At 41.2% G+C, this 27,727-nt stretch overlaps 1 protein-coding gene across 1 annotated transcript in view; it reads right to left on the bottom strand.

Annotated features, from left to right (window-relative positions):
• The window catches only part of CERKL (ceramide kinase like), a 71,524-nt gene that overhangs the window by 21,120 nt on the left and 22,677 nt on the right, over positions 1–27,727 (bottom strand). The window contains exons 2-8 of the mRNA XM_048484018.1: positions 24,553–24,795; positions 17,246–17,377; positions 9,383–9,446; positions 6,679–6,821; positions 2,975–3,049; positions 1,287–1,464; positions 466–534 (exon numbers count right to left, since the gene is read on the bottom strand). Coding sequence (XP_048339975.1) covers positions 466–534; positions 1,287–1,464; positions 2,975–3,049; positions 6,679–6,821; positions 9,383–9,446; positions 17,246–17,377; positions 24,553–24,795 — 904 coding nt within the window. The remainder of the gene's footprint in view (positions 1–465; positions 535–1,286; positions 1,465–2,974; positions 3,050–6,678; positions 6,822–9,382; positions 9,447–17,245; positions 17,378–24,552; positions 24,796–27,727) is intronic.

The following is a 27,727-nucleotide window of genomic DNA, read 5'->3' as shown; positions in this document are numbered from 1 at the left end:
GTAAGAAACTGTTCTATTAGTACTTTGAGGGATCCAATCCAGAGTTTACAGCATGCAACCAAAACTGATAGTAAAGAGAGGCAGCATTTTATTTTGATACTAGCAATGGTTTTCTTTGTGTCTTTCTTTTATTATTTTAAAGCAGGTTCCACTCTGAAATAAGAAGGAATTACTTCCAATGAAGATATATTAACACCCTGAACATTGCAATTGCAAACAAGGTTACTCCCTTCTAAGTCCAATGACTTCAACGGATTTGATGTTTATGGCCTCTGTCACAACCTAAAACCATAAAGTATCTAATTACTTTCTTTATTCAGAAGATATTTTTTTAATAGTACAGTGGACCTGATCCAACTACCCTTCAATCTCACTGAGATCAAGGGAGCTTAAGTTAGTCCCAACATGTGCTAACTGGACTGAAACTGCTGTTAATGTGTGACTGCTTGGCTGATTTTTATTTACCCATCATTTTCTGGGGCAGTTTGCTGTGTGCGCATCAAAGGCAGGAATGATAACTCACAATCTTCTGATCTGAGAAGAGAACAAGAGAAGTAACTGGCACTATATCAATTCTGTTTAGATATAGTCTTAAAATTTTTACAGAATTTTTCTTGCTCTGATATATTACAAGACTAGCATTAATTACCAGTGCAGATTATCATTAGACAAGAAACCCACTTGTGGGGAAGAGAATTCCATCACCACCGTCACCACCAATCCTGGACCCAGTGAGTCTCCTAGCCTTAGCTGCTGGGCCTTCTGTGGCTTAACCCCCCCCCCCCCAAAAAAAAAAAACACACACACAATTTGCTTTCCCCCTTTCTGCTGCTGAACTCACTGCAGCATCTACCCCTTCGTTGCCACCACTACCAAAGATCATAGGCCCAGCAAGGCTCCCAGCCTCAGCTGCTGAGCACACTGAGGCTTCTTCCTTCCCCACATGTGCAGACAACACTTTTATAATGTCAGAGGGATTTAACCCACCAACCCCTTTTTTAACTTTTCATATTTTTCTGCAAACTTGAAGAAAATTCGAAGAAAAACCTCTTGGGTGTGAGTATGCCCCCATCTGTGGATTTATGTATCCACAGGTAGGGGGCATACTTGGGAATTATACAAATTATCTGAATAATATTTTCTCAAGTTATTTAAACAGTTATGGGACTTGTGTGAGTTGATACATTTCAATCAGTATTTCTTTTTTAAAAGGTAAGGTTAGGTAAACATCCTACAATTGCCTTTTTATCCTAAAAAGGACTCAAAATAAAATAAATCTCTCATACTTCAGCCTTGCCAGTGTCTTGATCACAGCAAAAAAATTTCGCTGATTTGAAGGCATCCATCGATGCTTTTCAGCAAAAGCGAGAGTCCTTGATCCAAAACCAAACATAGCTGAGAAACCAAAGCGAAGCAGTTTGGTCGGACTACTGAATGAACATATATCTACTGATTGAAGATGTCCTGAAATAGAAACAATTTTTTTCTTTAATGATCCTCATAGGGATCAGGATGGATTGAAATAACGTTGAATTGTTAAATAATTTTACTGCCCAATCCGTGGGGGGGGGGGGGGGGGGATGAAACAGGCTTTAGGTGCAGCGCATGCTTGAGCAGATGTGTTTGTCCTCTCCACATGCATGAGGGGCACCCCTGCCGGTGGAGAGGGCAAAGACACCAGCATCTCCCCAGAATTAAAAAGCTATACTAGTATCCTCTTGGTATCCGACCACACTGCTAATTATATTTTAAGGGTCTAAGAGGTGTGAGTTAAGGATCCTTTCAAGGGACAGTTTGCTACCACATAAACTAGCCATCAGTTAATCAGCATACCTAGAACAGTAATCTAATTGGGCCAAGTAACTAAATAGGCAGATCAACTCACACATCTCAAGAGTTCATACAAATTCAAGTTTGTATGTACTACCTTGAGTTGTCTTCCTCCTTGCAAATAAAATATGGCTGCCTATGAGCAAAACTAATTCTAATTTTAAAAAATGACATTCTTCAAAAAAAATCGGATTTCTACATATACAGAAGGAATGCACCAATTTTAATATTCCCAATTATAAAATCAATTTTTAAAAAATGTACAATTAAAGGCATGATTTGCCTGCAACTAGTAAGTGCAGAACTTCAAAACTCCCAAACAGAATTTGGTACGTAGCACTTATGGGGCAGTGTGCAAGGGGTGAAACTGGAATTAAACAGATGGACACAACACCTGATGCTTCCAATTCTCTGAATGCAAGCACTTCCCCCCTTCACAAGGGACTGTGGGCCAGCACACCAGCAAAGAAAGAGGCAATGATGGAAAAGTGAAGGTGAGGAAGGCATAATAAAAAGAGTGGGGAGCTGGACACATGACTCAAGACCGATTCACACTTTATAAAATCCTTGTGATTTTCAGTCAGTTCCATATTTGGAAATTTATTCTGAGTTGTGGAGGTGTCAGATCTGTATTGGGATGGTGCACATAGAGAAGAAAGGGCTTAAACCTTCTCTCCTCCATGTTGCTGAAATGGCCTCATTGTCCACTACACTTACGTTTCTACAACATGGCAAAGATCACCTCCCTGTGCCATTTCAGGCCACAAAAAACAGTGGAGGCACCACATTCAAAACCAGTTCCCCCCACTCCACAGTAGTTAAGATTAATGTAAGCCTGATAAAAGACTCTGGGGCTAGCAGTCACTTGCATCAGATTTTGCACACCCAGAAAATGTTCACATGCAAGCATTAACTAGGTCCCTTACACTTCATTGTTACTGGGATACCCTCGTTTGAATCATACAACTGTTTCAGATACATGTCATTCTATTTCTCTTATTATTATCAGTGTGAAAAATTAATGTATGAAAAATTGAATTATGGTATATAATTTTAGAACTGCAAATACACCACCATGAACACCATTTAGCAAAGATAAATTTGTTTTTTGAAAATTTCAGATACAGTGATAAAGAACACTTGCCCAGGATTATGTTCAATGCTGCAGTTCGTATGTGTTGAACTCCATTCAGAGTGTGAGCCAAAATATTTGTGGAACCTGCAAATGATAGACAGGGGAAAGAGAGTGAATTAATTCACATCATGCAAGACAACATTTCACTCTGAATATTTTTAAAAGGCCTTTGGAGTTAATTGGAAAGAGACTCCTTATATAAAACAATTGGTCCAAACTGGAATCATAAAAGCCTCAAGGAATCAGACACTCAGAAAGGCTTACAAATACCTTCCCCTCTAAGCATTGTTAATAGTTCGCTAAATTGCAAAAAGGGTATGCATTATTTGGTGGAATACCTATCTGGGAATCTTTAAAGCAAGCCACATTCTGTCCTTTCTGCTTTTACCTTTTCAGCTGCTAGACTGAGGCTCTACAGATAAATATTCCATGGTCAAATCCTACACGCATAATGGAAGGTCCATAGGATTTAAATCCCATTGGAGACACTTAGATCTGTAGCATTAGTTCACCTACAGATCCAATTGCTTGTTTCTTGACTTGGGACAATACATACTGTGCCAAAATGCAAAAACACACAACCACTGAATCTAATATGTTGTGAAAAGATACAAATCCTGACTCTTTCACATTACATATTTTTCTGTTTAGACCCCATTTCCCCCAGAGTAGTTCACATCATTCTACTCTCCCTTATTTTGTCCTCACAAGGTTAGGTTGAGTGGTTCATGCTTCCAAAAGAATAGGGATTACAGCCTGGATCGCACAGATCCTACTCTTATAGTCTCTCTACACCACACTGGCATTCTATGCTCAAAGGAAGGCTTTGGATAACTCATTATTTTTAGCTCTCAATTCCATCCTAATATTACTGTTTTGATGAAGGATACAAAAATCTCAGGAAAAATGGCTTTCACGTTCTCCCAGTCACAGCACAACCCAGTCACAATTGTAAGGAACTCACTCATAGCTCGTTGAAGATGGATTGAGATGTGACTTTTAGTTTAAATAAATACATTTTTTTCACAAACTACCCAAGCAATAAAATATAGATGCTGTTGAAAAGCTTAAATTCATCCTTCCAAAGGGCGGCGTAAGAACAGGAATGTTTACAGAAATATCAGCAGTTCATGTAAAGAATGACTGATGAAGGTACCAGACAGAAATTGTAGGGGAAAATGTCCTTGGAAGTGCAAGCACTCCCGCAGAACAATTAACTTAATTAACCAGACAACATGAATATTCATAAGTCTGTTAATGTCTCCCACATCTAAACAGATAAATGTGATGTAATGACTTCCTAGTCAAGCATATCTAGAAGTCTCATGAAAATTGCACCAGCACTGTGATTCTTTGCCCAAAATATCGTGGAAATTAAGGCTCATAACAATATTTTATTCTCTACAAATTAATTGAGAGCAGGGATTTAATGTGAGTGAAATCATTTAAGACTGTAAGATTTACACTCAGTACATAAATTTCCCTTTGTTTTATTGCAATTAAACTGCTTTTTCATATCCTTCCTGCTTTTCTCCTCTATCCAAATCTTTCTGTTTGAGTTCCTCAGCAGCAGTTTCCATAGCAACAAACACTATGCCTAATAGTTAATAGGACCACTTCCATCTGATACTCTATGGTTTTGACCACCCCACAGAAGCTGTTGTTGGCAAACACAACCCGCCTTCTTCTAAAACAGTGATGGCGAACCTTTTCGAGACCGAGTGCCCAAACTGCAACCCAAAACTCATTTATCGCAAAGTGCTAACACGGCAATTTAACCTGAATACTGAGGTTTTAATTTAGGAAAAAATGGTTGGCTCCAAGGTGTGCATTACTCAGGGGTAAGCTTGGTGGTAGTCGGTGGCTTTGCTTTGAAGCAACCATGCAATGCTTTGAATGGGTGAATCACGACCCTAGGAGGGTTTACTCAGAAGCAAGCCCCATTGCCAGCAACCGAGCTTACTCCAGGGTAAAGTATCGCATTTAAGTTCTTCCCGTGAAAATCAGTGGGGTTTAACAGCACTTAACAGGGTTACCTACACTGCTGCCCCAAAACCAGGTCTTAGGTTTAATGCTAATAATGAAATAATTACACTATTATCACACTGGGAGCCTGGCAGGGGAAAGGGGAGGGGTGCAGAGGGAGAGGGAAGTAAAACTTTCGCTTTCCGAAACCCAATAAACCCCCCAACACAAAATAGAAGTAAAAAGGCAGTCAAGGAAGGCAATCCTAAGCAAGAATGCTGTGCAAAGGGTGGGATAACTTCAGAAAAGCTACATTTGTGGAGCAGCCATCTGATCTGCGGTTTTTCCTTCACATGTCATCACAGCACTTGACTTCCCACAAAAATGCAACAGGAACAGAAAAATAAAAGCATGGAGAATGTTTTGAAATGGACCTCTCTGTCCCACATTTGCCTCTGTCAGAATGGCCCTAATTCTGACAAGGGGGGTGGGGAAGGGATGCCCAGGTTGGTAAGGGATGCTCCTCTCCCTTTCCTGTCAGTTGGTCGGGGCCTGGTTTAGCTCAATTCTTTATCAATGTGAAATGCCTTTTGTCTTTTGTACTTTTGCTTTGATCCTGTGGGAACGGGATTGATGTCACGAGCCTAGAGACCTTGCAAGATCTCTCCTCCCCGCCCTGGGCTCCCAGGTACAAAAAGCCCCATCACTCTCTCTCACAGGGGCGGGGAACCCTTAACAAACAGTTTACTCCAATCGGGGTGGACTGTGCCTGCCCTGCTCTTGGCAGACACACTCCTCCCAATGGAAGCCCCTCACCCGGACTGCTGCTTTTTAATCCTACCCCCAAAGTTTTAGTTTGGTCCCAAAAGTTACACGCCAAGAAAAGCGTGCCAGCCTCCAGTCTCCCAGGCTTTGTGGGGGAGGGTGGGTATTTGTGGGGCGGTAGATGGTACTTACAGCAAATCAGGTCGACTCAAGAGGGGGGTGCACCTTGTGCACCTTGTGCACAGCCAGCCTGTGCAGCGTGACTCCCAATGTGTTTCCTGGCAGCCATCTCTGGCTGGGCGAGGGGGGAAGGGGGAGATGACGGCACGCATGCCCACAGAGAGGGCTCTGAATGCCGCCTCTGGCACCCGTGCCATAGGTTCGCCATCACGGTTCTAGAACAAACTATCTTCCAGAAATAGTCATCCCCCAGTACAGCCGGCTATCAAACTTGCAGGTGGATATAGAGATTAAGGAAGAGCAAATTATTAATAATTGTCATGAAAACCCTGCATCCCGTCTAGACAACTTCTGTATTCCACCAGTTGGGAACCACTGTTCAAAAAAACTTCAGATATTTGTTAACAGTGCAATCCTAAACACTTGTACTCTTCTAACCCATTGGATATCAACTGGCTTAACAAGGGTATATAGCACTATTTAGGATTGCAGTCTGAATGAAGCCAGCTAACTATTACAACTATGGTGAAAACACTGTGTCTCCACTAATGGTCCGACGGTAGATGCAAAGGCTAGTTTTACGCAGTCATGCTTAACTTTGAGGAAAATACAATCTTCTTTGAAGAGTCATACAACAAATCATTAGAATCTTCAGAATGAAAACTAGAAGGCTGGAGTGGGAAAATATCATGAAAGTTAAGTACAGTGCAAAATACTGAAGAGATTCTCCTATCACTACCACTGTCTCCAAAAATCTATCTACATCAACCCACAGATTCATATTTATTATACTAGACTCTTACCTGCTGGTATTATTCCAAGAGGAATTTGTGCTTTTACTGGTTCAAGGATATCATCACTGTCCCTCCCAGCATCTATCTGGGCTCTAAGCAAAATACCATGAGCCACCTCGCTGGCAGTTCCGTCTCCACCTACACAAACCACCCTAAAACAGAATGAAATAGAAGATTCTTCAATACAAGAACAGCAATTTACTGGCAGATGTCACACATGTGTATATTACTTTCAGAAGTTTTCTAGGCCAATTAAATCTCTATGTTGTTGATTCACTCAAACTCATTATGAGAATCCTTCTTTCCACTGCCACAAGAATAAAGCTTTAATTTCAGCCATCATGCCTATATATTTTACAGAACTCTGAATGTCTTACTAGTTTTAATTTTACGCATTTTACTAGTTTTAGCTATTATTTTACATAAAACATGCATAAACTACTGTTTTATTTTTTAACTATTATAGTAACAATAACAACAACCACTGTAATAATAGGAAGCTGGCCCTAACATTTTTACTGGTGAAATAACTACCACAGAAAGCTGCCAAAATATACTACAAATCAATGTTATGAATTACTTTGTTCCAGTTTCTGTTATCTTTACTAATGCAGCTATAAACAAAATACCACTTATTCTTCTGTCTTTATTCAAGTCTCAGCAAACGTGAACATTATTTGAAAAATAACGCATTACCCCATATGTCCCTGCTCGGCCTCTGCATTCCTGGCTCCTCAATGATACGGCTGGCCTCCACGCGGCCAGGGCCTTTACGGCTCTGGCCCCGGCCTGGTGGAACACTCTCCCTCCAGCTGTCCGGGCCCTGCGGGATCTCAGTGAGTTCCCCAGGGCCTGTAAGACTGAGCTGTTCGACCGGGCCTTTGGAGAGTCCAGCCACTGAGTGAAGTGCCCCGTCTTGTTTGCTCCACCATATTAAGGGTCCCTTAACATCTATGGGACCCGCCGTTTCTCCCTCTTGGGGACGGTTTTAAAAATGGGTTCTCGCTGGATGCCTTTTATTGTATTTATTGAATTAACCGCTGTTTTAAGGGAATTTTAAAAGGGATTTAATAGTTCCATTTTATAATTGTTGGAGCCTATATGATGTGTAAATTATTTATTTGTATCTAGTCTTTGCTCCTTTTGTTTGCCTGTAATTATGATGGAAGCTTATGTTGTACACCGCCCAGAGCCCCCTGGGGATAGGGCAGTATAGATAGATAAATAAATGTATGTATGTATGTATGTATGTATGTATGTATGTATGTATGTATGTATGTATGTATGTATGTATGTATGTATGTATGTATGTATATCCAGGCTAAAAATTCAGTTAAAGAACAGTAAAAAGCTTTGTTATCCACCACATTAGCTATCCAGAATATTCAGCTATCCAGTGGGGGGTCTAAGGGCATGTTCTTTCCCTCAGCTACCATACCCCACATCTTTGGGCATACATGTACCCCACGTCTGGCTCTTTCCAGCTATAGTTGAGTTTCGAACAGCCACTACAGCCAGCTCAAATCACCCTTGGTGCCTCCTTCCTGCTCAGCCTACCTTAAACTGTAGAGAGCCAGCGTGGTCTAATGGTTAAGAGCAAGTGAATTCTAATCTGGAGAACTGAGTTCGATTCCCCACTCCTCCACATGAGTGACAGAGGCTTATCTGGTGAACCAGATTTGTTTCCACACTCCTACATTCCTGCTGGGTGACCTCAGGCTAATCACAGTTCTTCAGAACTCTCTCAGCTCCACCTACATCACAAGGTGTTTGTTGTGAGGAAAGGAGTTTGTAAGCCACCTTGAGTCTCCTTACAGGAGAGAAAGGTGAGGTATAAATCCAAACTACTACTACTACTACTCCTCTTCCTCCCCCTCTGTTGTTGCCACCCAATTGATTGCATGCTGCACAGGGTACCTTCGCTGTTTGTGAGAAGAAAGGTCCCACCAGACATGAGCTGGGGTTTACCATGAGTAAGCAGGACAGAGCAACAAGCTTGAGTATCCAGCACATCTGATTAACTGGCAACTTTAATGAGTGCTGGATAATATGTTTGCTATGATAGTCTCTATCTCAATAATCTCATTAGATCAAGTTGAACTGTTGAGCATAAGGGTTATCTTTAAACATACTGTCAAATTTATGGCCCGGCCTGATTGGTCATTGTACACAATGCTGGACTAGACATACTACACCGGCAGGTCCAGCATGGTTGCCCTCATGGTTTAATTTCCACTTTGTCAATTACCATATTCTTGCTGACTTGATAGTTTCATAAGAAAATAAATACAACTGACAACCATCCTTAGGCCTGCAATGAAGATCCCAAACTTTTCAATAGGTTTGTCTGTCTGTCATCCCAAATGTTCTTATGCAAAATCTTTATATCATGTTTGAACTATTAGGGGTGCAGTATTCAGAAGATCTGATCATAAACACTTGATCTTCAACCACATGAGTGCTCTGACACACAGACAGCTCTTGTGAGCATGGATTGACCTATTCAATACGGAAGTCTATACAGATAAGGGGACTCCACAGCTAATGCAAATATAACTGGGGGGGAGGGGCAAATCTGTGAGATTTTTGCAATACAATAAGAGATAAAATCTCAGTCATTATTAAAGCGAAGGGCCTTCCCGCCCCCATCACTTCTCATATTTGTCCTCAGTTAATGCCACTTTCACAGTAAGAAGAAAAAACATACTCTTACCCATTAAAGGATTTCAGGTCACATTCCTTAAGCATTGCAAGAGCATGTCCTTCATATTCAGTAACTACAAAAGAAGCATAATTTGTTATGACACAGGAAAAAAAGGAGCAATTTCAAACAACACTATATTTCTAACATTAAAATGATAATCATATCTTAGAAGGCATAAGCCACTCTCCAGAGAGCTACTTTCAGTGTACTCAGAATAATTCCAGGCATTTTAGTCCTGAAACAGCACAAGTTCTCCTGACTGTTAAAATAGTGCTGAATACTGAAATTCTAGAATTTAGAAAAAGACTAAGGCAATATTAATGTGTACACACATTTTAAAATATTCCTTAAAAATACATCCTGGCCCAAATATTAGCCTCACAAATGTGCACAAATACAAAGGACTGTTATTGGCCCTGATTCATTTTGGCCCACTGGCCTTCTTCAGTGGTCAAATAATATTAATATTACAGAAAGGCCCCAGATATTAAAATAATACAATCTCAAAAACAGACCAAGATGAAATGCTACAGAGAGAGGGAAAAGGCAGAACAATTATTGATCATTTAAATTAATGTATTTATGAACAATATGTCAAAGAGAATTTATTTTACGATGCTTACTAATAATAATACTATTGTGACCAAAGGCAGTTCTAGAAATAGAACAGTCTCTGTGAGCATGCAATACTAATTGTGAAGTTTTGTGGACAGCTGTCAGAGTAATTAGTTCCTCCTTATGATTTGAACATGGAGGAAAAGTTGTGGTACATCTCATGACTTGTTCAACTGTTTGTAAACAAAAAGTAAATACTTTGTTATTTTCTCAGCAAAATATATTACATTTAAATAACATGCTGTGACCTATAGTATAGACTCATTAGCACAGGCATAACTGACATTTCTGCTGAAAGTAACCATATTATAAACATAAATGAATTATGTAAACATGTAAAAGAGTCTGTATCAGTATATGCAAATTTCTAACTTGGACGAGCTAACGACAGTAAATAAGAAATATTACCAAATACCAGTAACAAAAGAATTTAACACAAGGAAGGTGGCAATACAAGTCTACACCAGAGTCTGTAGCCTCTGGAGGAAATGAATCTGTCACTCTGCATTGCTGTCTCTGTTTGGTGATATCCTACACAGTACAATAAATGCCAGCAAAGAGAGAATAAACTGGCATCCTACAGATGGCATAAAGCATTGTAACCACATTGAACATTTTCTGGGGCATCTTTGCCAGGAGAGACAGCCCAGCTGCATCCACTCATCAAGGATTTCTGCTGACTGACATGACACTTCCAGATGGATTTTTTAGTGTAAGAATGTGCATTATTATATGCAAGATTACATTAATCTTTCATGCTTGTCTGTCTTCTGTGATTGTACATTCGCTCTCTCTTTCTCCCTACAATGCCTAAAAATATTGTTAAAATGCACTGTGTGGCTGTTCAAAAACCATTTCAAACTCTGCCTATTCATAATGTGTAATTAAGCAACCTCACCTGGTAGGTAAGGATGGGGAACCTGTAGCCTTCTACAACAGCACAGTATTGTTTCCAGCCTGGTGTTGCACATAAGGAACTCAAACCACACAACAGAATTAGGATATTGTTACTCTGTGTGCTGTCCTCTTGACCTTTAAATGTTAAGAGCCAAAAGAGGAGAATGGACTGACCCGAAACAGCATTGTCCCACTCTCATCGATGTGCAGCTTAGCCTCTCCCTCTCATCCTTTAAAATTGTAAAGTTAAGTGGGTAGAAGCTTAATCTTCAAATGTCCCTGCTCTGTTCACATAAAATGTTAAGGCTACTCAAAAGGTGCAATATTTGGTGCTCTCCATTAATACCTTGGGGGCACCCAATGAAGTTGTTAGGAAATAGGCTCAGGGTAGGCAAAAGGAAGACAAGGTTGTACTTACCTGTAACTGATGTTCCTTGAGGTCTTCTGTGCAGGCACACATTGGGACTGTGAACGTGCAGCACAGCAGTGGAGAAGTCTCAAACTTGCTATCTGGAGGGTGCTCTTGCCATTATTGCAGCCCTCGAGCCATTCTCTCAAAAAGGTCACATGTCTAAAGGCAGAGCACCCTATCCTCTGTTCTGCCTGAGCTGCCACAATCCCTCATAGCAGCAACTTGCAGCAAGGCAGGAGGGAGGAAATGTGTGCCTGCAAAGAAGACCTCAAGAAAAATCAGTTACACGTTAAGTGCAACCCTGTCTTCCTTTTTGGTCTTCTGTGCAGCCCCACACTGGGATTTTACCAAGCTTCACACACAGGAGGTGGGAAAAGTTCCAAGAAACTTTTACTGAAAGACAGATTGCAGAGTAGCTTTTCCCACAGTTGTCTCTTCTTGACTGCAAATCCAAAGAGTAATGTCTCACTAATGTATCTGCTGATGGCCAAATTGCTGTTCTGCACCCTTCCTGCATTGAAACACCTCCCTGGAATGCAGCCTGTGCCCTGTTGAATGTGCATGAACCCCCAATGGGCACTGAACCCCTGCTATCTTGTAGCATGGTTTTATTATTGTTATTATCCATCTAGACAGGGTTTATGATGATTCTCTTTCCCTTAGAGGGACCTGCATATGTGACAAATAAAGGCTTATCCTTCCTAAATTCTTTTGTCCCATGTAAATTAAAAAGTAAGGCTCTTCTCACATACAGGCTATGTAACTTCCTTTTTGCATCAGACTCTGGGTTAGGGGAAAACATAGGTAAGATAATGTTTTGGGAAAAATGGAACTTGGAAGATATGACGAACTGGACTGTAACATCAGCTTTATCAAATAACAAATTGGCTCCCTTTAAAGGGTAAGTCCTCCACTTTATGCTGAGTATTCAGGGATGCATCTGTAAATATCTGAATGCTATGTGTTGTAGATCCTACCTAGAGGGACCCTCTCAAGTTAGTGTTCAAGAGCATTTCCAACAAGACAGTTCCCTAGAAAAGGACCTAGGAATGGACAATCTTTGAAAGTGATTATTGGGGTGGGAGTTAAAGTTCCTGACAAACCAGTTCTATAAAGGCAGCAAATGTAGCCAAGCATGTCTCACCACCAAAATGCTGAAGGCCATAAGACCTAATAGCCTCTGTATATGGTTGGTAGTCTGGTCCCTGTTCCTCTGAACCTGCTGCACAGTACAAAGTACAGAGAATGCTCTATCTTCTGGTTAAAATGCTCTGTAGGCCCTGAAAGCACCAATGAAATCAACCAATTGGGTTGTCTGTACAATGGATTTTTCCATGTTCACCAAAAGGCTGAAGGAATTCAGCATGTCTAAAGTAAGCCACATGGTCCTCCAATAAAGAGGAGTTTGCCACTAAGAGCCAGTTATCCAGATATAAAAAGACCATGAACCCCTTAAGGCTCAAATAAGGTCACTGCTGTGCACTCAGTGAACATCCTAGGAGCTATGGTCAATCTGAAAAGTAGTACTGTATACTCGTAACTAGTTTCATGTAACTATTTTCCACACATTGGAAAAACAGATACTGTCTACATTCTTCCCTTATTGAAATATGAAAGTATACATCCCATAAATCCAACACCACAAACCAATTAACAACAATGGGAGAACAACAGTTAGGGACAAATACAAAACTTCCTCACTTTGAGATGTTTATTAAGGATATGTAAATCCAGAATGAGTCTATTAAAATATCTAGCAGATAGCCCTCTCTTGATGTGATCTGGGGGCACCTGTCGGATTGCCCCTTTTTCCAATAGAACAGAAACCTCCAGCAGTAGCTCAAGTGGAGGCAGGAATGAAGAGAATTTTGAGTATTGATATTAAAGGGAGATACCACTGCTTATAAGGTCTGTGTGTCCTGATGGATGGTATGGTACCTCCATGAGGAAGGACTGGGTTCAATGCAAATTTGGTGCCAGTATCATTATAATCAGCTGCCCAAGACACTTAAATAAAGGTCCCACAAGTCTGGAACCCGAAAAAACAACAAGGATTGAAACCTGAATTGTTAAGCTCTTACCTCAAATTAAACTATCATGGTAAAAATTCCTGCTGTCCCTAATGCATTTAACATATTTTCTGAGACACTTTCATTGCTTAAATGTGATTAATTTTGTGCACAATTAATTTACTATGTGTGTAAAGATAATACATTATTGAGGAGTTTAATGTTATCAGCAATATATAGTTAAACTTGATGTTCAAATATGCTGTTAATCTAATTCTGACTGCATGAGCCTATATATCCAGATCATTGCATTTGCTTCTGTTTACTATCAAATTTGTGTTACACTTTCAAACGTATTCTTCCTATCTTTCAGAGGGCAAAAATAAATGTGCAAAGGCAGCATTACGTATAACCGTTCTTTTTGTAATACTGCGAATATTCCCAATAATGCTTGCAGAAAGCTAAGGCATTTTATACTTTTAAATTTAATGATCATACATATAGTACAATTTTATGCATATAGTAAAATTTTATATGCTGTGTTATAAATGGTTTATTTTATGTTGCTAAAGCAGTAAAATAAGATTTGGTTTGATAAGGAAGTATTGCAAGCATTTCGATTTATCTTAAAATGCCTGGGGTTTTTAAACTGGGGAAAAATGCCTTTCAGAATTTCCTGACATTGTACATTATGGATTCAAAAGTATCTCTTGTATGAAGGGAAAGCACTTCTGCCCACACAACAGAACCTCTAATTTCTACCTGGAGCTTCAGCCTTCTATGCTGCATCCCACACTGTTCTCAAGGGTCTCCCCATCAGGACAGCCCTGGGGAAACACACAGGGTAGAAGAGATCCCATTTTAAGTCTCTGGATCCTAATTTATTAATAAGAATATACTGTTCCCCCTGGATTTGTGAACACAGAACAAACACACACACATTTCTGTGTTTTTAAATCACCTTCTCTGCATTTTCACTCAGACTAACAGCCTTGCTATGAATCATCTTTCAACTGAGAAAGTCTAGTGAAATATCAGAGTTCTGGATAACCAATATCTGATATTAAGGATAGCTGGTAGTTCTTGTGTGTACATGTTCCTAGATATTTTGTCAATGCTGAAATATGTATTTAGAGTCTTACATGAAATCAGTGTCATGTGATTTATTCAAAATATTTACCTTCCCTCCTGTCTCCTAACCAACAAAAGGAATATCGAACTTATGAAACCACATAATCATAAACATTTATACTAAAATAAGTAAATACATTGCAATCATCATTCTAAAAACACTCTGTGCACAAATAGAAAAAAATACTCCTTGGGACTCAGTTATGTTGAACTTAAGAACTACTTGGACTGAATAAAATGTATTTGACAAAACTACAGTACATGTAATTTGCCAAATTAGCCTGTAGGAGGAGTGTTATCTTTAAAAAACGAATGTTCTCTGAATTATTCAGTTCATTCATGTGCTTAATTTTACCCTGTCGTATAAACTTTAATCAGTTATTTAAACTAGGCATTAAATCAGTGTTTCCTCCTTTGGACAACTAGAAAACATGTAGCCCATAATCTAATGAAGTTGTATCTAGTAAATAGGAGGGGAAAATTCCTAGTAGTTTATAAAATAAACTACAAATCACTTTACTTTTCTAAGGCTACCCCCTTAGAAACAAAACTAGGGTCAAGTTCAAACAGCCCTGGTTGTGCAAGGTACACACACGCATGCATGCACATACACAGGTTTTTCCCCCTTATGCTGCATCTCTTTGCACTCTATTGAGAGAGTCCCAACTTTCAGCAGATTTTCAGTAAACAGAAAGAGAGAGAATGCTCTGAAAATTGCCAGTATCACATGAAATGCCAAACATGACCCTGTTGGATCCCAGCCTGTGATATTTTATTAGCAGTCCAAACTAATATTTTATGAATGTTGAGCTGTCCAAAGTTTACTGAGCAACTGAAACACACACATCTTCTTAAAAAAATATAGGGCAAAGACTCACAAGGCAGCTCACTGATACCCATCAAATGCTGCTTCTGATAGAACCCCCTTAGACAGTCACCTATAGGTTAGACCCGGGGTAGGGAACCTTTAACACTCAAAGAGCCATTTGGACCCGTTTTCCACGGGAAAAGAAAACACTTGGAGCCGCAAATAATTTTTGACATTTAAAATAAAGATAACACTGTATATATTGGGGTTATTTTACCTTTTACTCCGCTCATTCTGAGAAGCGCATGGATGCGTCCGCCCTGCTGCCTGCAGGGCAGGGCAGGATGAAGCCAGCGGCTCGGCCTCGCCGGCCACCGGGAAAGCGCCCGCCCCGTTCCAACGGGGAGGGCGAGAGGGGAAGCCCATGGCGCGGCCTCGCCAACTGCCGGGAAAGCACCCGCCCCACTCCAACGGGGAGGGCAAGAGGGGAAACCCATGGCATGGCCTCACCGACTGCCGCGAAAGTGCCTGCCCCGCTCGAACGGGGCGGGCGTGAGGAGAAGCCCGCAGCGCGGCATGGCCCAGCCAGCCACAGGCAATTAGTGCGCCCGCCCTGCTGCATGCAGGGCGGGCAAGGATGAAGCTGTCAGCTCGGCCTCGCCAGCCGCCAGGAAAGCGCCCACCCCCTTCAACGGGGCAGGCGAGAGGGGAAGCCCGCCCTGCTGCCTGCAGGGCGGGCAAGGATGAAGCCGGTGGCTCGGCCTCGCCGGCTGCTGGGAAAGCGCCCGCCCCGCTCCAATGGGGCAGGCGAGAGGGGAAGCCCGCGGCGCAGCCCAGCCGGCCGTGGGCAGTTGGTGCGCCTGCCCTGGTGCCTGCAGGGCAGGCAAGGATGGGGCTGGCGGCTCAGCTCATGGAGCCGCAGTGCAAGGGCAGAAGAGCCGCATGCGGCTGTTGAGCCGCAGGTTCCCTACCCCTGGGTTCCCTACCCCTGGGTTAGACTACTGCAACTCTACGCAGGACTACCTTTGGGATTGATCTGGAAGCTCTAGCTGGTGCAGACTGCAGAAGTCAGACCTAAAAGGGTCCTCATGGCACGCACATTTTTGACCGGTGCTGCATTGGCATACTAGGTCAATTTTAAGGTTTTGGGACTAACCTTTAAAGCTCTAAATGGTCTGGGGCCCACATATCTATGGGACGACTTCTCTCAATATGTCCCATGGTTACAAATGGCAAATGAAAATCGGCTGGTGTTCCCTAGCCTGAGAGAGATCTGGCTAGCTTCAACCAGGGCTTTTTCAGTCTGGGCCTCTACCTGGTGGAACACACTGTCTGGGGAGACCAGGGTCCTTCTGCATTTAGTGCTATTTCACAGGGGCTGTAACCAGAGCTGCTCCTCCAGGCGTGCCACAGCAATATTATCATCAGGCCCTTCTCCCTTTTTCCCCTTGCAGGCCTCAGGTCTCTTTTCCATTTTCTTTTCCCATCCCCTCTGTTCACCCTACTCATGTCCCCATTTCCTTTCTACTGTCTTCTTCTGCAAATGCTTCATCTGAAATAAACTGTAGTTTCCATCAGGAAGATGGAATGGTTGTATTTAGACAAATTTAGCAAATACTGATAGACTGTTAGGTTTTTAAGATTAATTTTAACTTAGATGTTAACCTTAAGACTTTATTTATCAATGTTGGAAACTACCGCAAGCCTAAAAGGGATGGGCAGTGGAAAAATTGCAGAATGAATGAATGAATGAATGAATGAATGAATGAATGAATGAATGAATGAATGAATGAATGAATGAATGATGCAACTGGGCCCTGTGCTGACAGCACCAACCTTCTATTTGCCAACTAAAGGGAAGAAGAGATTCCATAAAAGATCAGGGTCAGATGCCTTCCATTATACCAATGAATCTCATTATTATATGTGCAAACAGCATACCTGGGAAAAAAGGGTCAGCTTCAAAAGTGCTTAAGTTGTGTTCTGCAAAAACACCTTACCTGTGAGGTCAATTCTGATGTCAGCAAACTTAAAGAGAGGTGCAACTTGATCATAATAAATGTGAGTAGCCTCTCGTTTATGACTGTTTGGATTGACAAACACTTTTAATGACTTTGGCCTGCTGGAAAAACCTAAAAGTAAATCAAATGCCAAATTAAAGTTTTTAGAGGAAAGTGTAACTGACTCAAACAAAGTTAACAGATAGCTTGAACAATAAGAAGAAACAGGGTTTTTCTCTCCCCCCACAGTGCCTATTTCCAATTGCTTGCTATTGACCAGCTTTCTTCCCCACACAACCACTAAGAAAGTGAGAAAAATTAACCTCTGAACATGTGCAGAATGTCTTTCCTTCATCATTGAACAGCTACAGTTTCCTGATTCCTACATAACTAGCACTCTGTTGCTTTAAACTATATTAACTTATATTTTTTGTTTAAGGGCTGATCCTCCAGTGTTCCCCTAGTAAGAAATGAATTCCATTCTTCCTTCCCCATCTTTTAAATAACCAATTCATAAAGTAATGTTGCCTTTAGGAGCAGCAGTGGTGTAATGGTTAAGAGTAGGTGTATTCTGATCTGGAGGAACCAGGTTTGATTCCCCGCTCTGCCACCTGAGCTGTGGAGGCTTATCTGGGGAATTCAGATTAGCCTGTACACCCCAACACACGCCAGCTACGTGACCTTGGGCTAGTCACAGCTTCTGGGAGCTCTCTCAGCCCCACCTACCTCACAGGGTGTTTGTTGTGAGGGGGGAAGGGAAAGGAGTTTGAGTCCTCTATAGGAGAGAAAGGGGGGATATAAATCCAACTTTCTTCTTCAAAAAAAAAGAAGCCTACTAGTACAATGAGAGCTAGTGTGGTGTAGTGGATAAGAGCAGCGGACTCTAATCTGAAGAACCAGATTCGATTCCCTGCACCTCTACATGAAGCCTGCTGGTTGACCTTGGGCCAGTCACAATTCTTTCAGAACTCAGCCCACACAGAGGGAGGCAATAGAAAACTACCTCTGAACGTCTCTTGCCACATTCCACCATCACTAGCACACTGGAAGAAGACACTTTTACATTTTTAATATTCACCGTTGACTGTTGCAGACTATCAAAATTAAGGGAGTATACAGAACCAAGCTTTTTTTTTTTTGGCGAGAATGACTTGCCCTCCTTTTGCATACTTTCAGTGGGCAAAAGAGAGAACTCACCTGTAGACAATCTAATTTGCGTTTTGTATCTAATTTGCATTTAACACTAGAGATTTTGGAAGGAACGTTCATTGAGGGATGAAAAAATAGATGCTTCTTTAAAGCTGCAGTTTAGAAGGGAGCTAGTGTGACTGCTCCAAATAAATTTTTGAAACGGGTGTAAAGAAGCACGGCAGAAGTACGTTTTTCATGTTTAGCCACATCTAGCATAAACATGTTTATTTTTAGTTTTAAAAAAGTCTGGTAATTTGGAGATAAAATGTTTGTAGTTTCTAATTTTGTGAAGTTCAAATACTTTAGAATATTAAAATGGATAATATAGGGAAGAAGTTTTTTCCATGGAAAAAATTCTGCCTCACATATGTAAACATAGTCTGCTTATCTATAGTTATCAAGGTTGCTGCAAATCAGTCAGGTCAACTGGGCTAAATGTGGAATATGAAGCCTCTACAGACCAGTGGCGAAGCCACCAGGGGATGGGGGGTGCGCGACGCACCAGACGCACCATTTGTAGTCACGTGGGGGGTGGAAAAATCCCCCTCAAGAGGCCTCACAGTGCCTCAGGCGCAAGCCACCCCACTTACTTTTAGGCAAGGAGCAGGCCAGAGAAGAAGGCCAGAAGCCTGACTGCATTGCCTGGGTCTGGTGGGAACTACATTTCCCAGGAGCCCCAGGCAACGCAGGTAGGCTTCCGGCCTTCTTCTCTCCTAAAAGTAAGTGGGGGGGGCACGGGGGGGGGCACTGTGTGGGTGCAAAAGTCAGAGTGTGCACCAGGCGCACTCTGGTCTAGCTATGCCTCTGGTACATGGTGTGTTTACCTCGATTTGCTAACATTATTTAAATATTTGTATTATTTATTTAAATTTAAATTTGAGCAGCTTCCTGGCAAATCCAGCTAATTGATAAAGTGTAGAGATGTGTATGTATGTAGGACGTTAGCTTTAAAATTTTCCTGTTTTTACAATCCTTTCATCAAGCACAGAATTTTTTTTGCACCTGCTCCTTCTGTGTGGCATGATGCGTAATCTGCAGACTCTGTAAATTATAGTATCAGATCTCAGCAACAACTGTGAAGGAGTACTATTATCAAATCCTCGCTGAGAGGCACTTCCTTTTAAAATCTCTGGAGAATATTTTCTGCCTTCTCTTTATCACCCCCCCCCCTTCCCTCCTACCCTGTTTCAGGTCTCTGAACCCTGACCTGAAACCTCTTTTCTTTAGAGCTAACACGTAATGCTCTTGATGATGGTGACTGACTCATCTGTACTAGTTATTCTTAGCTGTAGACGCACAAGCAAGTCAGTGCTTCAGTTCTTCCAGGATTATGGAGGTATCAAATATAGGTAATGAATGTCCTCATTTTGAAAGGACGATACAGTCCGCCTAGCCTGGCTGTTCCTGTTTTCAGAACAGATATGGTATCTGATTGCATTTTATGTATAATTTTATATTTCTGTAAAAAGTGGCTGGAATGAAATGGGGGGATAGGAATTGTGTGTGCGCGCGCGCGCGCGTGTGTGTGTACGCATCCAGCAGTGTTCTATTTCTAAAGGGAGCAATGCTGATGCTGTAATTTCAAATGGAGATGTGCTATGGCTCTCTCAGCCTTGCACAGCTCATTCATTCTATATTTATTATCTCTATTCATAAATGCCTCATGCCAGTTTGCAGCACAAGTTTAAACTAGGTCTTGAACTCTTCACTTCACTAGCCTTACATCTGAATGGGATGCTGCTTCAGAATTCCCTGCCATGCATTCAGGCAATCATTCATTGCTATGCCTCAGTGCTCCTCAGCTGAATAACTGAACGAACGTCCTCTAGACAGTGTTACTGCAATATAGTGCATATTCGTATGCTGGGTGCATACACATTTGTCCCCTAGGATGTGGCTTTCCTCACTGAAGCCATCTGCTTGCATATACTGGAGAACCAGAGTGGTTAAGAGCAGAGTAATCTAATCTGAAGAACTGGGTTTGATTCCCCACTCCTCCACATGAGCAGCGAACTCTTATCTGGTGAACTGGATCTGTTTTCCCACTCCCTCACAGGAAGTCTGTTGGGTGACCTTGGGCTAGTCACAGAAATAGAGTCAGACCTCAATTATGATCTTTCACACACCAAATTCTTGGACTCCTCCACCCAGAGGCCTCATGTACAGAGAAACCAAGATGGTTTATGTGCTAGATTAAAATGGGTTTAGATAGTCAATATAATCCAAAAGTGGCTACAGGGTCAATCAATCAGCAGATCATGTTCTAACATATTAATTCCAGACTGTGGGATGCAAACAACAGCTGAATTCAGAAGCTAAAAATTAATCAGGTCATATTGCCCTAGTAAAGGTCTTCTGAAAGACAGGCACTGCCTAAAATATTTCTAGATAAGACTAATGATGGCAAAATTATCTTTGACAACCATACTTTCAGCAAGAGTCCAAAAAGATGGAAGATGGGCACAACTGACAATTGTACAAGTCTTCTAAATGTTGCTTGGGAAATATATGTCAGATTCCGTCTAAATTTAATGGAAGAATGGGATATAACATTTAAGGTTTTGTAAAAAAAAATGCTGGTTTTAGAATAGGGAACAGCATGGTTAGGGTTAGGGTAAATTTTTAGTTAAAAAAGCTTCTATTGAATATTATTAGGCAAACATATTATGTCAGCGTTTAACATGCTGGGGTGTAACAACTGTATATCTAATAATCACATGGGATTTTTAAAAATTGCATGAAGGGAGTATTCCCGGACTAGAGTGCAAGTTTCTACAAACCAGGGGGGAAATCCAAGTTTTACAAAAAAAAATATTTAACAAACGTAATTGGGGTTTGAAATTTAAAAAAAAGGAAACCATGACATATGCTCATGCACAGACATCAAATATAAATGTTTTGGTGACATCTTATGCTGGATGAGAAGTTGGTAGCAACAATGTCCAAGAACGGGAAGGCAAAGAAATGGTAGAAGGAGGAAAAGTCAGTGAGAAGCTACAGGGACAATAGACTGCAAGGGGAGAAAAGGTAGCCAGCCAAAATAGCAGGGCCATGACTGTGAACGGCCAGGAGATGGTAGAACCGACCAAGTGAGAAGTAAGACAGAAAGAACAGGTAGGTTGCTGAAACGGTGGGAAATTACTTCCAGAAATAGTAAATGAAATCTTGATCCTAATCCATTTAAAATACTTTCCTTGTTTCAAAATCTAGATTTCCCCTATCCTTTTAGTGGACATTTTTTCTTTCCTCCCCAAAATACGCAATATTATTCAAGATAAACTTTAAATCAGGTAAAGTTAAATTGTTTCAACACTTACAACCATCATGTACATGCCTCTGCCATAATTGAAAGCTATATTTTATTGCATTGTTGACGGTCGCTTCCTTTCTGTACTATAACAGCAGTCTACAACAGAATAGTAACAAATGTGCTAATATGCACTAGTTTAAACTTGATCTATTAGTGAATCAATGAACCATGAAAGCTAGGGGTTAATCAGGGTGTTCTGAAAACAAAGACTCACAGGGCAGCAGAGACGCTATCCTCAGACTCACATCTGTGCTGTTTTCAGCACTTAGTTTTACGGCAGCAGGGTTATGTTTATAAAAGTTAAGAGCCTGAAATGATGTCACAGTCATATATGTTTATTAATGTTTTATACAACAAGCAATAAGAAAATTGCTACATAGAGACAGAAGTAATGAAGTGAATAAACATTTTTTCATGCTAACTAGAGATATACCACTTGTGATGCTACAATGTTAATGTATAACATTAATGAGATAATTAAACTTTCACGGATGATGCTTTAGACATTCACATTAAAACCTTGTTTGAGAAGCATGTTGTGAAAAAGTAGTGCATAGAACACATCTGTTCTACAGATATACCTTTTATCCTGAAAACAAAGTGTTCAGGTACTCACTTCTAAAGTCAAATAAAAGTTCAGATCCTAAAATGCAAATGCAGATTAGAATATTACCCATCTCCAATAGATGGGCAATTTTTTTGTAGAAGTAAACCTAAAATTATTGTATGATAAGAATTAAAATATGGCTGTGTTAACTTAGCCTGGTTTTGATGTTTAACCTCTCATAAAAATATTAATTTACATGAAATACAGTAGTATTTTTGAATAAGTCATTAAACCAAGTGGGCTTTAATCTTCCTTTTAAAAAGTTTTCAAAACTTCAAAAGCAAACTTGGAGATAAGTATTCCTTTAAACATGAATGCATAATACTGCTAATCAAGTCCAATGTGACAACATTGGTGCTTTGAAGCTTGTCCTCATGAAAGCTGAAGCAAATCGAACTTCTGTCAACTTTTAAAAATATTTTATTTTCTTTATACCATGGTACTACTGGGACACAGGAAAAGTTACTCAATCAAATCTAAAGAGAGTCCTTCAAAGGAGGAAAGAGCTATAGAAACCCATCAGAATAAATCACATCAGGTTTTGAGCACTTTTACTCAAAAACTCTCAGTAAAGGTTTTTGAAGTTATCTTCAACAGAATACTCAACTTCAGTTAGCTCATCTCCATTGTTTTCATTCCAGGCCTTTGATGGGAAACCAAAGTTTATTTCCAGCTGTTCACATTATGTAATATTTACTTTGGTAATAATGTCTTTCACTTGTACTAGTCTGGACATAACAAAAATTGTCCTACTGAACAACAAAATTAGCCATCAATCTTCTCAAAGGAAATGAGAAACTACATTTTACATGGCCCATTGTAACTCTAATATTCAAGTGTTTAGTTCATACAGCTGCTAAAAACAAAAATGGACAGGTTATATGTTTGAAGTAGCAATTTCTAGTATTCAAAGGAACTGAGAGGAAGACTCAGCATGGGGTGGGCAAGTGGTCAACTAGATAAGAGTTGTAAGGTTTGAAACAGAGTTCCCTCTGTCCTTTTGAGTAATCTCTTGCCTGTCTTTAGACTGATACTCTCAGGTCTAATTTCCTCCTTCTATGAAGTTGTGTCCTCCCTTCTTCCCTAGCTAGCAAGGTAGCTGCAAGATATCCCTGTCTGCTTTTCTGTCTGAAGTAGTTGCTTAATAAACATTTACCTTTGTCTTTTAATCAGTGCGGCTGACACTTCTCTGTGCACCTATCATCCTGAAAACACTACATCCAGTATGAAAAGGAACTAAATTTCTGAAGTCTACCTCTCTGTTTCAAGTCACATGCATGTGCCTCCAATGGTTAAGCCACAATGCAAATCACAAAAAGCAACAAGGAAAAGACAGGAATCAACAAAGTGTATCGCTGTACAGATGACTACCAGATGTACAGATGACTACCACAACTTCGGATCTACACGGATCAATAGAAAACACTCAAGTCATAAACTATAGTGTCTCACCTTATCACACATATATTCATACACATACCTTCCACTGCCTATTCCCTACCAATCAGCCTCAGTTAGTTTGAGGCGCGGGGAGGGGGGGGGGGGGGGGCCCTACTGAATTAAACCCACACAGATTTGAAACATAAAACCCATGAAGCTTATTTGTTTCACTGTGCAACAGACACTGCAGTATAGGCTGATTCCGCACGGGCCAAAAACAGCAGTGTGAAAACGGTGTGAAAACAGTATAAACCCTTTTACACTGTTTTAAACCCTTTTACACCATTTTCACATCGTTTTCAAACTGCTGTTTTTGGCCCATGCGGAATCAGCCATAGACTTTTGTTCCACAACAGTAGCAGCTTAGAGCAGTACTGCCTCCACAGATACACTGTTCTATGCCACATCCCTTGCTTGGAAATTTATCAAAGCCAAGGTGCTTTAAAAGGAAAACAAAGACTCATGCTTCCTTAACTGATGTCATGCCCCTTAAATTTTAACAGAAAACCATTTTAATATCTAAAACAGCTAGCTGATACCAATATTGTAGTAAAAATATAGAAGTGCAATTTGTGAGCTGTACTTGTAAAGAATATTATGAAGCAAACTAATGCCCTACCAACACGGCCGATGCTGTAAAAAGATACCACTTTATACCACAATTAGCAAGGGGGCCATATACCTAACAAGACAAGATTGGACACTGGGCTTAATAAAATCAGTGTGATTTCTCACAAAATACACAAATGAAGTACTTACCATTCAAAAGGTCCTTAAAAGTTTTAAACCACAAGTGACAGTGGTCTTCACTTAAGTTACTGAGATTGAGTATGGAATCCTTAAGTTTGTTTTGTTCTTTTTTCAGGCAGACAAACAGCGTGATGCCCAATAATAAGCCACCTTTTTGCTGTCCAGCCAAACGGCGACGTTTCAGTTTTACAGAAAAGATATCTTCCATTTCAACATGTTCCTCTTTGCACCGCAAGTCTATGCCGGAGCCACCTGCCCAAACAAGGAATTAAGAACTGTAGTTAAACAATTTCAAAAATGTAATAATTTATACCTCTGTTCTAAAGAAAACTATACATATTAAATGCCATTAATATTATTTTGCAGATGTATCCAAGTTTCTCTTTGTTTCTCTTTGTTAGATCCCCTCAAGTGTTGCCTCTCCTTCCTTGTCAGTTTTCTGAGAATATGTATAGTTATTCGATTAGAAGGTTAAGCAAGTGTTCAAGGCCACAGTTCACTTGCTTTACAGAGTGTGAACATAGCCAGATCACCACTGATGCCAGGACATCACAAAGGATTAAAGCTAGGTTAACTCTAGTGCCTGTTTAGCCTGCCAGTTATTGTGGAATAAGAATGGAAGAATCATTATAGAGTGAGCATAAACCTCACCAACACTGTCCATCATCAAAGCAGTATGGCTTTGCAAATAGTTTTCCAAAGAACTCTGACAGAAGAAGCTTGTACTACTCAAACTCCTCTTCTGTCTGACCATAAAAGTTCTGCTTAGTCAGACTAGTCGAGTACATGCAACAAAGTGATTTGGAGCATTCTAGTGACCAGGAGATCTCCACACACATGGCAGCAATTTCCACTGTAGAAGTATTAAGGAGAAAAACTGGTAATAGAAGGAGCACATTTCCAGTCTACCCCCTACTCATTTCCCACGCTCACTTAGGGGCAGGGAGGTTCTTTTAAAAGACATTTTTTCTCTGATGCTCTTGACCAGAATGGAAAAGTAGCAATGCTTTTGAAGTCTCTCCCCCTCCTTTATTCTTATAATGTCAGAAGCTGTGAGCCAACCCACTGGTCAAGACAAGATCAACTTAAGTAAAAGAGAAAGGTGAGTAAGGTGAGATAAGTCTGTAAATGGAAGTAACAACAAACCAAGAGCCCTCATTACTTAATTGAAGTGAGGATGTTCAGGAAGCATGTTACCCCTCCCTACCCATTCCTCCTTCCCAGCCCCCTTTGAAGGGTGGGTGGGCTATGGCCAGATGATGGATCTCTTCCCTTCTCCCCCTCCTTAACCCTCCCCTCCCTGTAGGGTGGGTGGGTGGGCCACAACCAAATAACAGACCTCCTCCCCCTCCCCCTGGGGTGGGTGAGCCATGACCAGATGCCAAAACCCCTTTGGTACCATACCACCCTGACATATTGGGGTAGAGTGCTTATTCACAGGTATCCCTGCCCACCAGGGGCAGAGCAAGGGGGAACTGCGCCCAGGGTACACACCCTGCGCCCCTGCCACAGCACCGCCTGCCCTTGCCCTGGAACACCTTCGGAATGCCCCGCCACACCCTCTACACAGCCCAGTCACGCCCCCCACTGCAGCTCCACCTGAGGTGTCGCACCCTCCTGCCCCATTGGCGCTACATTATTGCTGCCCATGTGGCAGCCTAAAGGGTTGTCATTGCAGAGATTAGGAGCCCATTCTCTGGCAATAGCCAGGTCTACCTACAAGAAACTTCCAGGAATTGTTTTCCTGTTCTCATGCTCTCAGTTTTCTTGCCATGTCAGCACATTTTCAACTCCACAGCCAAGGAAGAATGTGTCCTCAACATGATACTGCAGCCCTGCTGAATGGATATTCATTTCCAGCCACAAGAAGACTCCTGAGGTCATTACCTCCACTGATTATAACTCAGATACTCCCTTCTGTAACTAACTTCTTCGGACTACCTTGAAATGCAATCTATGTTTCTCAAACAATCCACCCAGACACTTCTGCAGAGGTTGTCCTAACAGCCCCCAAAGGTTATCCTGACACTCCCAGAGGTAGTTCTTCATCCAATAAATATCCTACCCTCCAAAGAGTCAATCACTCAGTGCTACTGACACCTTTCCGTCTTTGTCACTTTTTCCAACGTGTTGCCCCCTAGAACCAAACACTGGGGACCCAGGCACTTTTTCGGGTCGAAGAGGTGCATGTGTTGGTCTGGGGTTTGGACCTCTGGCAGCATGGCCTGAGGGCAGAGTAGTGGGTTGCCATTGAAAATGAGAAGCGTTTGGCAGGAGCGGGGGCAGTTCCCCCGTTCTTTTGGCGGGTTGTGCATGGGTACTGATCTGATGGCAAGGGGAGCTAGGGAGCTGCCCTCTTTGGTGATACCTCTTAAAGAGGTTTGGGATGGAGCAAGCCACAAGTCAGGACGTCCAGACAAGGGGCTACTGAGGCTTGCCCTCCTTATGCAGTGAAAACAGTTCTTCAGCAAGAGGTAGTCCGCCCAGCTGAGGTCCACAATTGCTGCGCAAGGCTAACGGTTCCCTCCAACGGGTTGGAGGAAGGTTTCACTGGGGTCAGCACTCGGGCTGCCCAGTGTACAGATCAGATCCCCACGCTTCTTTATTTTCAATAAATATGGTTTGGCTATGGCCAAAATTCTAACCCACAGACAAGAGTGTGTGTTGTTATTGGGGTTTGGGGAACACTGAACTGTACCAGTCCCGCTCTCCGGCAGAAATAACAAACCAAGACCTGTTGTTACTTAACTGGAGAACACAAAAAGTTCAGGAAGCATGTTTAAAGAAGACCTGCAATTGTACCCTGCTTTTGATCACAATGAAGTACATGCAAATTGCTCTTATTTACTGGGGGGTGGCATCAAGTATAAGGAATAGGTAACTCCTCTTCATGGTTAAAAGTTCAATAGCCACAACATCTATGAAGAAACAAAGATTTTGGATCCCTTTGCTTAGTTTCATCCATGCACTTCTTCAGGATCTCAATGCAACAGGCATTCCTTGGCATGAACAGTCCCAAGATCGTCATTATTTCAGTTGCCCTACCTCATGATTAAATTAGCAAGAAAGAAAACAGAAAATCCAAGTACTAAATCTTTCTACCTTTATTAATCAACAGTCAGATTCCAATTATTAAGAGTACAATACAACTCAACCAAATCAAGAACTATTTTAGAACTTCGCT

Source organism: Sphaerodactylus townsendi, linkage group LG02 (genome assembly GCF_021028975.2).
Source record: "Sphaerodactylus townsendi isolate TG3544 linkage group LG02, MPM_Stown_v2.3, whole genome shotgun sequence".
Taxonomy (NCBI): domain Eukaryota; kingdom Metazoa; phylum Chordata; class Lepidosauria; order Squamata; family Sphaerodactylidae; genus Sphaerodactylus; species Sphaerodactylus townsendi.
The sequence above is the reverse complement of the archived record's forward strand: the minus strand, read 5'-3'. Positions and strand labels throughout refer to the sequence as shown.